A 10,421-nucleotide genomic window follows, 5' to 3' on the forward strand; every position below is an offset into this window, starting at 1 on the left:
GGAGATCACACCTACACCCTAGGGGAATATCCCAGATACCACCAGAGACCAGCCCACCTTACACAAAGGAGGGGGGGGGGGGCTCTCTAGATGCACTGTTAACAAAGAAGCCCTCCAGCATGGATGGACTCAGGCGGGCCAGAGAAAAGTGGGATATGGTAGAGAGGAAATCTGAAGAGTGTAGAGTGATGAGAAAGAAGTCAAATGAAATGCCAAGGTGAGGTGTGAGATCATTGCAACACGTGAGGTCACCCGTGTAAGTTTCTCTTTGTACACAGTTGTCAAATGTTCACATGCAGCTCATGCACCCATACATGCAGACACACACACACACACACACAGGTTTGTTTTACTATCCTAGTGAGAGCTAACTCTTTTAACGCTAATTTTAGCCCTGAAGACCCTGAACAACCCTGGAATTACAACTTGAAGTTGTGGGGGCCAAGAAAATGTCCCCATGAGGTCCAGTTCTTACTAGTTTACTATCCTTAGTTGAAAAAGACCACTCACACACACCTTGGACTTTTTCAGGGGTTTCATGCACAGTGATAGGGTTTCAGGGTGTGGAAGCATGGACTGGGAGAGATAGATAACAGACAGAGTAGAAAGGACTAGAAGGGGGCGTGGCCAAGCGTTTGTCACTTAAAAACAGTCCCACAGATCTCATACGCACCTGTCAAACCAGTCGTTTCCCATTCATCGTCTACTCTACCTCACCGTGTGTGCTGCGAGTGTGTGTTCACCTAGCAAGTCAAGCTGCGTGAGTGTGTGCTTCGTAGGGAGTTCTACCTGCCTGTGGGAGCGCCTCTGTGTTTTTCACCTGTCTGAGTACACCTTTGGACCTGCTCTCTTTCTCTCAGTGGAGTCATCTCAGCTGTGTCTGCTGGACTTTACCCTTGTATCCGTCGACTGCACCTGACCTGCAGCTCCCTGAACGTCAACACTCTGCCTGAAACATTCCTGGTCATCTGGGATCTCAGCAGAGGTGAGATCTCCTCCATGAGAATCTCCTCCATGGCTGTCGGACCTGCGGTAGCTTCATTAGATCTGAAACATGGTTCACATCTGAACTGCTGTACCACAGCTAACCTCTGTCTTTCTCTGTCTGTCTGTCTGTCTGTCTGTCTGTCTGTCTGCCTGGCTGCCTGTCTGTCTGACTGCAATTCTGCCTGTTTAGTTGTTAGTGTGTGTCAGTGTTCCTGTGTGTGTGTGTGTGTGTGTGTGTGTGTGTCCGTGTTCCTCTGCTCCTGAGTGCTCCTGAGTGTGTGTCAGTGTTATTGTGTGGGTGTGCGCGTGTGTCAGTGCTCCTGTGTGTGTGTTTACCCACCTGTGGGCAGGACTGTGAAAGGCTGGTCAGGATGATGGAGGAGGTGTCCATCGCTGTGGCATACGACGCTCACATTGTCGACCAGATGTCCGAGGAGGAGATCCTGGCCTGCCTGGTGGCCGAGTCTAAACCCAAACACACAGTAGGATCACACCTTGAACACAACCACAACATAACACACCACGAGCACGATCATTACATGACCATTATGCAACACACCGGGAACACGACCATAACACAATCGCAACCTTTTTTCATTGCCGTGACAACAGGATCTTCTCCAGAGCAGAGATTGTTACTCATCTGAGCTTTCCAGAACTCTTTATTTATCTCCGTCTTGGCAACGATCTCCATTGGATCAGTGTTGTACTTATGTCACTCCATCCATCTCCCACCACCCGTGTTTGTGATAACTCTTATCTCGGAGTGGAAGTTGCACTTGGCAGCTGTTGATGTAAGTGTTCCTCCCCTCTGCAGGCTCCGGTGAAGAAAGCCAAGTTGAGAGCCAGCCAGCAGCGGCCGCACAAGGAGGATCCTATTGACAGATACCTTGTAAGATACACACACATGCTCCCACGTTCCCACCAGCATCCCCTGCCCCACACCAACCCCACCCATCCCATTCACCAGATACCAGTTTGAATCACACCCACTATCACCCCCCCCCACACACACACACACACACCATCCATCATCATACAACCAAAACCTACATTCTCTTTCACCCCGGTTATACCTGCCTCACCCTCTCGGCTCTTGCTCTTACCTACCTCTCCTGTTCTCATCCTCCCAACCGGACTGATTGCATTTTGCTCTACTTGTTCTTACTGTTCTGCACAACATTTTTCATGAAAGCATGACTTGTTGTTTACATTCTGTGTGTTCTAATCCTTCTGTATTCTGGAATCTATGTAGTTACATTTTCAGGTACAGTCAAGTCTGACTGGGTGTTGAGGTAGAATGTGACTGACAGGTTATGTTGAGAAAAGACGGGTGTACACAGCAGTGACTGAAGATTGCAAGGTCACAAGTTTGATACATAGGTTTGATCCCATTCTTGTTTTACCCTGACTGAGTGTTGTGTTTGGCAGAGGGAGAACCATGAGCTGCAGCAGGCCAGTCTACGTCTGGAGCAGGAGAATGACAGTCTTGCTCACAGACTTGTAACCAGTAAGATCTCCCTGAGGAACGCTCTGGACCAGGTAAATGTCCTCCAGTAACTGACCCAGACCGCTGACCCTGAGATTCGCCCCTACCTTACTCTCTTGTGTCCTAGTCCTACACCTTCTACCGCCAACTCTACCCATTCATGAACCCTGTCCCCAAGCCCTCTTCTCCCTTCCATGACCTCTGACCTTGAACCCTTCCCCAAATTCCTAAGCGTGACTTCTGACCTCAAGGTACTTTGTTGACAGACAGAGGACCAAGTGGATGAGATCACTAAAGAGCTGCTTAAAAGCCGAAAGCTTCTGCAGGAGACGCAGGGAGAGAAAAGAGCGAAGGAGGAGGAAGCTGCCATGGTAAGACACCAAGCAAGGGCTGGTAATGTTCAAGGTCAAGGGTCATCTCCTAGCTGCCAGCAAAGTCAGATCCTACTTTTATTGTTGCCAGCTGAAAGAGGTGTTCCAGAGGGAGCTGGAGAAAGCACATCTGGAGGTCATGAGGTCATCAGGCATCATCACAGACTACAAACAGGTACATCAAATGTTTAAAAATGCCATTCCTTTAAACATTTTATTCACTAGACAGACACAGTTATCCAAAGTGCAGTTTTCCAAGTATTTCATTGATCAAGGAAACCTTGCAGAGTCAAGGAATGGTTTGTATTTACTGGGTACAATGCAAAATAACCACATCTCAGCTATCAGACACGGTGAACAATGTTTGTCATAAGAAAAGGTAATCACAGTTTCCTGCTGATTTATTTAAAGACACATTTTCTACTTCCAGATCTGTTCTCGACTGACCAACCAGCTGGAGAAACAGCAGTGTGCTGAGAGAGTTGAGCTGGACGCTCTGAGGGTAAGGCCACTAACCATACTACTCTCAATTAGATTTAAAATTGGCAAAATACCACAAGTGTATTATTATTATTAGGACATTTGGAATAGGGGATATTGAAATCGTAGAAAACTGACAGACAGTATGTAAAACCGTCTCCATGTCAATTCATTAATACCCTCTCTCGTCATCTGCCCGCCTGCCTCTTTTTTTCTTTCTCTCTTTCTCCATCTCTCTCTGTGTCTCCCTTTACCCCCACCCCCACCCCGCTCCTTCTCTACCCCCAGATTGCTGTGCAGGCTTGTTCTCATTGTACCCAGCTCCTCAACACAGACGTCAGACCCACATCATCAGACGACACCAGTTCCACAGACACACCTACCCTACCTACCTCTGGTACTGTGCCACCAGACCAGCGCACACACACAGGCAAGCGGCTGGACCAGGAGAAGGAGTCTCTCAGAGCCCAGGTTCAAGAGCTGGAGAAGGAGCTGGTTCAGACCAAGCTACAGATGGTGGAGGCCACTTGCATGATCCAGGTCAGTTATCTTGTAGCTCAACACACCAGAACCTTAATCACTATGATACTGCCAAATGCGTAGGGTGCATTGGATGCAACTAACCGACAGCAATGAAACCTCTTTATAAGTCAGACAAGTATTGACTCTGAGCCAAACTCTCCTCAATTACCTTTAAACTGGTGTGTTTTGCACTCCTCCTGACTTAAACTTATTTCCTGTCGTGGATGATAGAAGCCACTGTCTAGAAGTTAGTAAGTCTAGACATTTTTGTCTGCAAGTTTCAGTCTGGAAGTTTCCACAGTGTCTCTCTAACTCCCTTTGTCCTGCAGGAGCTGGAGCATCAGACAAGAGTCCTCACCAGTGACCTCCAGGCATCTAAGAAAAACTGGTTTAACAAGACTCTCACTACCCTGAGGACAGCTGGCGGGGGGCTGCAGGGGGTCAGCGTACCCTGGGACGGAGACCTTTCCCTGGAAAAGACGCTCCACAGAGGCCCCCTGTCTGCCTGGAGCTCCAGGAGCACCAGGAGATCGTTACACTAACCCTAACCTCTGATTGTGGAACACTGTTAACTCCTTGAGACCCACGGGGTTGCCGACAGCCCATGGATTTTTCAGGGGTTTTTGTTAGTTGTGACCAGTGTATTTCCTGTGGTTTGATTCACAAAACCTTTTGTGTGCACTAGGGGGCAGTCTCACATTGGGTTGCCTGCAATGAAGGCACTCATAGCCAGGTACTTGAAACTGAGCTATTATGGTTTCCTCTGTCAATAACATACAAAATACAAAAGTAATGCACCCAATGTTTGCACAGTAAAAAACATCTATAAGTGAAGGAAAAATGTATGTACAGTATGTACTATATGTGTATTTACTTGATGTAAATAAATAGGTGAAAATCACCCAACCTAAATTTGTGTGGCATAAACCCCCCTGTTTTGTCATGATTAATATTTACTATCAAGCTGTTGTTTTCAAATGATGGGATGTTCTTCAAACGGATATTCCCACGAGCATGTGTTCCACTTTCACTTTGACATTTTCTTCCCATCAGCAAGGATTAACATGATGACATAATGAATCTAGTGTGTGAACTTAGAACTTCCCGTGGGGACTTTCCAAACCATCCGAAGATAAGAAAAGAGAGACTGAGAGACCATCCTTCCAAGTCACCAAGTGTGTCTATCTGGCTCACCACTCCTCTCTGTGGAGAATCTCGACTCCAGATCCATGTCTGGCTCCGGGGTTCAAGGCGGCCGGCTGGCCATGCTGCTGCTGCTCCTCAGCGGCGCGTTCTGCGGAGCCCATCCAATCAGAGAGGTGGAAGGTGAGTCTGACTCCGCCTCCTCCTGCGGAGCACCTTAGATGCTTCGCCCCCGGCTTTTCACCCTGATTGTGGTGATGGGTCGAGATCTGGCTTTCAAGGAGTCAAATCTGGTGGGATATGTGCGTATGTTAAAATCAGTGTGTGAACTAAGAGACAGAGCGTGACACTGTGGCTGGTGTGCTGGTGTGATAAGTACAGGACAGGAGATAAGAACGATATGGGAACGGAATGTCTTCTTTTTTGCATTTGCTTCTTGTTAAGATGTTTGGACTTGGTAAGAGAGGGAAAGAGAGTCAAGTAATCAAAAGGCTTGAGCAAAATAAGTTCTGGACTGCTCTGCAAAAGGGCTGAGATTGTTCTGGATTACCACTAAGACTGCGGCCTGTGTTCAGAATTGTTTTATAACTTTTATTACTTATAATATTATTTTTTATTGATTTTTTTAATGCACTTTGAGCTACAATTATTGTATGCAATGTGCTATATAAATTAAGTCTTATTATTAACGTCAAATTAGAATCTTTAAGAAGATATGTTTCTCAGCTCTTAATTCAGGACAAGGAGAGAAGTATTGTAACCTTGATCATGTAGGTAACGTCACAATCTAACAATGTGGATCTCCGACAACCTGTCAGACACTCCACATCGTTTGATTTGCTCTATTTGCTTCATTTGACATGATCAGATAAAAAATCACGACTCTTCTTTGACGATCTCCTCAGATGTGTATGTGGCAGTGGGCTCCTCCCTGTCGATGGGCTGTGGTGGGGCGGCCGGGGTGGAGGAGGGGGCAGCGGTGGGGGTGGAGTGGAGGCTGAATGGATCAGTGTTCCAGCGCGGGGCCAATCTGACCCTCCTCAGCACCAGCCTGGAGGACCAGGGCCTCTACAGCTGCTACGACTCAGCTGGACTCCTACTGCGATCACTGTCGCTTCACCCCGGGTGTGAGTAAAAAACACTGGCCCTGCGTATTTGTGTGTCTGCTGTGTGGGTGTGTGTGGGTGTGTAAAAGGAAGAAAAAGTGGAAGTCAGTGTGCTTTTTTTGGACACCTGAAAGTGTGTTTAGTGTGTGACTGTGTGCTCCCTGCTGTGGCAGACCCCCCGTCCAGGCCTAAGGTGCAATGCTGGTCCCCCCGCTACCCCTTGCAAGCAATCTGCTCCTGGGAGGGGCATGCGCACGACATCCTAGATACACACTTCATCCTTTACTACCGGTGAGCTGGTTGTACCTGATTCCTCCTCACTTCACTGCAGCATTTAATTCAGCTCAAACTACATTCTAATATGTGTGTGCATGTGGTTGTATGCATGTGTGTGTGCATATGTGTGTGTCAGAGGGAAAGGTGAGACCAAGCAGTGCCGCATCCACCATAGTTCTGGACGGCTTCTCCTGAACACAGAGCACGCGCCCCTGAAGCCTGTGGCTCCGCCCCCGGGGGCTGTGGCTCCGCCCTCTGGACAGGTAGCCCTTCCCCCTGGGCAGGAATGGTTCTGTGTGCTGGAGAATATGGATCAATACACCTTGTACCAGATCAACATCACAGCTGTCAACCCTCTGGGCAGATCCACTCAGCTACTGAGCCGCACCATGGAAGACATAAGTAAAGACGACATCCCTCATGCTTCTGTTAGAATGAAGAACTGTTGACCCTTCAGCAGAGCATTCCATGATGAAGTGTGTGTGTATATGTGTATGCATGTATGTGTGTGTGTGTGTGTGTGTGTCTGTGTTTGTGTGCCTCTGTGTGTGCAGTAAAGCCCGACCCTCCAGTGAACGTCCGTGTGGTTCCAAAGTCTTCCAGGAGGTGCCTTGTGGAGTGGGCTCCTCCCCCCTCCTGGCCCTTCCTCTCCATATTCCCCCTCAAGTACAAAGTGAAATACCAGTATGAGAGGGAGCGACGAGGCACCACAGAGACCGCCCCCGTGAGTCCCCACTCACCCAGACAGCATGCTCCACTCACCGTAGTACTGTGGTAACCACTGACACATACATGCTGCACACCCCATAATGCAGCATCAATACAATCTATCTAGACAGTAATTATCGCACCACAAAAGTGTGGGGAAGACTTGACAATTTGGCAGAAACGGAATCATTTAGAAGTTTGTTTTATCAGTTGGAACAAGTACACAGTTACATTGGAAATCTTAATCCTGCTCACCTTGTTTCCCAGCGGTCTACACGATCCTATAGAGTAAACTGTAAAATATTTTACTGTAAAAGTCCTATACAGTAAAAAGAAAAGTGTCAACTCTACACCAATAAATCCTATACCTGTGTTAGCTGACTGTGTAACTCTTGATGCTGGATATCAGAGCAGTGTGTGTGTTCTCTTCAGCTGGGGCCATACGAGACCAGCAGTGTGCTTCTAGGAGGGCTGGTGCCCGGCTCCACCTACCTGGTCCAGGTGTGTGCCATCGATCTGCTGGACCTTGGCTTCTGCAGTGACTGGAGCACACCTGTCCACGTGACCATGCCAACACTCAGGAAGAGACAACTGCACCATCGCTACACATCTTGAATGTTTGACGGCTTGTAACGTTGAACGGGTTATGTCTGTTGCATGCCCAGGATGTACACACACAAAAAAACACCCCAAATGTATTACTCCCTTTATTATTTTTCTGTTTTATGTACAAATAAACACAAAATAGACCTACGTCTGGGACCCTGCTATCATGTGTGTGGGAGAGAGACAAAGCGAGAGAGACCAAGAGAGAGAGACTCAGTCTCAGTCAGACACGTGCACCACCAGAGGAGTGACAAACTCAGAGTGCCGTATTCCCAGGGTGAAGGAGGGAGGCCTGGGGAGGTGTGCCAGGACCTTCTCTGGGCTGTGGGTGCCAGGGCCAGGGATGGACGCCGCATCGCTGGGCCTGGGGGTCCGGCTCTGCATGGAGAAGGAGGGCTGGCGCTGGAGGTAGACGCTGGGGTCGGTGCTATTGTAGTGGCCCGGTCCGGGGGTCATGGCCAGGTCCTCCGAGGGGGCCCCGACGTGCCGGCGGCTGGACATACTGTAGCTGGCACTGGAAGCCTTGTGGGGCACCTGGGAGCCCAGCAGGTGAGGCAACGTGTACCTGGGAGAACAGAGAGCATGGGCCGCTGTTAGCATCCTGCAGTCATGCATGGGCCATTTGTTAACCTGTTATTTTGCCCGTCAAAGGAATGGCATGCAGTCAATGTAACACCATGTAGTCATGTTTTCATGGAACAGACGTTTTAATCCCAAGCAGCGGACATGGGGGATTGAAAAAGAAGCGGGCATTTCTGTCTTTAAAGAACAAATAGTTTTCTCTCTGACTCCCTTTCTGTCACTCTCTCTTTAGCTCTCTTGCTCTCTTGTTTCTCCCTCTAGCTTTCTCTCCATCATCGTACCTGTTGGGGGCAGGCACAAAGTCCACTGCTCGGTAGCGCGTGCGGGAGCCAATGGTGTAAGAGGGCGGTCTGCGCTGTCCGTTTAGGGGCGGGGCTTTCTCTGGGCTATAGGCTCCCGGTCCCGGGGTCTGGAACAGCTTGTCTGAGGGAGGGGGGAGGAGACACGGGAGTGGTGGTGGGGCCACACAAAGGGGAAGAGGAGACACATCAGCGTTTGACACACAGTGCAGGTTGGAGATCTGAGCCATGAATGTCATGAAGTGACATGGGCAGTAACATACTAGCACGTTTGTTCCTGCCCAGCATAGAGTAGGAAGGAGTTCCCACCCGTCCGAAGCGTGTCATCTTGGAATCGATGTGGTACCGTGGTCCTGGGCTGGAGTCGACAGACACCACTGCAGAACACAGCACACACACAACAGGAAAGCACATCAGCCGGGTCCACTAACACTAATCAGGCTTGTCTCAGTGTCGTATGTTTTGGTTTGATCTCAGGTGGTGTCAGGCTTTGTGGGACTTTCCTGTTATTGTTTGGAAAAAACGATAAACAGTCGAATGGATTGTTTTTGATCTGTTTTACTGAATGTTTATTCCTATGGGACACCGTGGTGAGCATAATCATATGTACTGTACCTTTAACCGGACCTGTAGCTAACAACAGACATGTGAAAATCGACCAGACCAAGATCTGAGGGGGTCAGTCAGGTGTAAGAAACACACACACACACACACACACACACACACACATGTGCTGGACGCTGCCCAAAGGCCTGACTCACTGGTGCTGCTCATGCGACTGTGGAAGGAGTAGGCGGGACTACTGGGCTTGGTGAGGTCATGGTTGATGTAGCCAACCGTCGGAGGGAGAGCATAGCGACCAGGACCTGGCCCTAGCAACGCAGAGTTGAGGGTGATTTGAACAATGATGACAAAGGCGATGACAGAATGAATGTAACAAGTCATGTAATGAAATCAAGCTACAGCATTGCGTGCCCGGCAGTAGTATCTTATGTACAAGTAGTGAGCTGTCAGACAAATGTACTGTATGAATCCTAACAGAAGCAAACAACTGGTCTGTTTACAGTAGATTAGACGACAAACATTCACTAGTTCTCTTGTCTATGAGCAAATACATCTACTTGCTCATTCATTGAATATATATAATCATTATTGAATCACTATAATCATTCATTGAATTTTGAATGGTTGACACCCTGAACTGTGACACAGTCTTTTGTTTGGCTCTCTCTGAGGAGTGTCAATGTGGACGCACCATGACTAATGAGTCAAGTTCAATCAGGTGTCCATCCTATTTAACAGGTGACTTTGACTGACCTCTCTCTCTTCCAGCGATGATTGGACGTCTGGGCACCACTTCCCCCATAACCCGTCTCTCTTTTCCTTCTTTTTAGTCCTTTTTTTTCTTCCTTTCTTCTACTTCTTTTTCTCTCTCTCTCTCTCTCTCTGGTCAGACCAGGTACATCCTGTACTTGAGTATTGCACTTGTCTCTTCGGCGAAGATTAATTATACATGTCCACAAGGTGGGGAAACTCTATCTAACATATCTCTCTCTCTCTCTGGCTCTCTCTCCCTCTCCATCTCCCTCTCTCTCTATCTCTCTCTCCCACACCTTACCCCCCCACCCCTCAGGCTACGCCCAAATCTGCATCTGACCTCTTGCGATCAGGTTTTCAGATTTTCATGCAGAATACGCGTCTCATGTTCCTGTATGTGTTTAGAGGCAGGAGGAAGAGCGGGCCTGAGGCAGCTGCAAGGCAGAGACATACAGCCGAGTACTCAGGCAAACCCCAACATATCATTAGTGTCACGCTGCGTCTCATTACATAGTCTGTAGTCGTGTCACTGGGA

General features: G+C 48.5%; 3 protein-coding genes across 4 annotated transcripts; 2 read left to right on the forward strand and 1 right to left on the reverse strand.

Moving 5' to 3' along the window:
- The first annotated feature begins 868 nt into the window (after window positions 1–868).
- On the forward strand, window positions 869–4,751 carry LOC146299740 (rab GTPase-activating protein 1-like). Its single transcript, XM_084683361.1, has 9 exons — window positions 869–985; window positions 1,178–1,469; window positions 1,805–1,879; window positions 2,419–2,529; window positions 2,743–2,847; window positions 2,939–3,022; window positions 3,278–3,349; window positions 3,616–3,867; window positions 4,179–4,751. Exons 2-9 carry the CDS (start codon window positions 1,359–1,361, stop codon window positions 4,389–4,391), a joined length of 1,023 nt encoding a protein of 340 aa, XP_084539487.1. The 5' UTR covers window positions 869–985; window positions 1,178–1,358; the 3' UTR covers window positions 4,392–4,751.
- A 298-nt stretch (window positions 4,752–5,049) lies between these two features.
- ebi3 (Epstein-Barr virus induced 3) lies at window positions 5,050–7,835 on the forward strand. Its single transcript, XM_084683256.1, has 6 exons — window positions 5,050–5,175; window positions 5,898–6,119; window positions 6,272–6,389; window positions 6,511–6,776; window positions 6,929–7,098; window positions 7,515–7,835. Exons 1-6 carry the CDS (start codon window positions 5,079–5,081, stop codon window positions 7,695–7,697), a joined length of 1,056 nt encoding a protein of 351 aa, XP_084539382.1. The 5' UTR covers window positions 5,050–5,078; the 3' UTR covers window positions 7,698–7,835.
- odf3l2a (outer dense fiber of sperm tails 3-like 2a) lies at window positions 7,790–9,935 on the reverse strand. Of its 2 annotated transcripts, none has more exons than XM_084683258.1 (5): window positions 9,887–9,935; window positions 9,337–9,441; window positions 8,833–8,946; window positions 8,552–8,693; window positions 7,790–8,253 (listed from the first exon to the last, which is right to left on the reverse strand). In XM_084683258.1, exons 1-5 carry the CDS (start codon window positions 9,933–9,935, stop codon window positions 7,908–7,910), a joined length of 756 nt encoding a protein of 251 aa, XP_084539384.1. In that variant the 3' UTR covers window positions 7,790–7,907. The 2 variants fall into 2 exon arrangements, with proteins under 2 accessions (XP_084539384.1, XP_084539383.1); XM_084683257.1 differs by having other exon boundaries at window positions 9,331–9,441.
- Window positions 9,936–10,421: the final 486 nt, after the last annotated feature.

The sequence above is a fragment of the Hypomesus nipponensis genome, chromosome 3 (assembly GCF_054491055.1).
Source record: "Hypomesus nipponensis isolate SF chromosome 3, ASM5449105v1, whole genome shotgun sequence".
In the NCBI taxonomy this organism is placed as follows: Eukaryota; Metazoa; Chordata; class Actinopteri; order Osmeriformes; family Osmeridae; genus Hypomesus; species Hypomesus nipponensis.

Coding starts and splice junctions, on each gene's coding strand:
- LOC146299740 (XM_084683361.1), top strand. CDS start 1,359: ATGATGGAGGAGGTGTCCATCGCTGTGGCATACGACGCTCACATTGTC. Junction 1,470..1,804: donor AGTCTAAACCCAAACACACA/GTAGGATCACAC, acceptor TCCCCTCTGCAG/GCTCCGGTGAAGAAAGCCAA. Junction 3,350..3,615: donor TTGAGCTGGACGCTCTGAGG/GTAAGGCCACTA, acceptor CTCTACCCCCAG/ATTGCTGTGCAGGCTTGTTC.
- ebi3 (XM_084683256.1), top strand. CDS start 5,079: ATGTCTGGCTCCGGGGTTCAAGGCGGCCGGCTGGCCATGCTGCTGCTG. Junction 6,120..6,271: donor ACTGTCGCTTCACCCCGGGT/GTGAGTAAAAAA, acceptor CTGCTGTGGCAG/ACCCCCCGTCCAGGCCTAAG. Junction 6,777..6,928: donor CCGCACCATGGAAGACATAA/GTAAAGACGACA, acceptor CTGTGTGTGCAG/TAAAGCCCGACCCTCCAGTG.
- odf3l2a (XM_084683257.1), bottom strand. CDS start 9,935: ATGGGGGAAGTGGTGCCCAGACGTCCAATCATCGCTGGAAGAGAGAGA. Junction 8,947..9,330: donor CAGTCGCATGAGCAGCACCA/GTGAGTCAGGCC, acceptor TGTGTTCTGCAG/TGGTGTCTGTCGACTCCAGC. Junction 8,254..8,551: donor TTTGTGCCTGCCCCCAACAG/GTACGATGATGG, acceptor CTGTTCTCCCAG/GTACACGTTGCCTCACCTGC.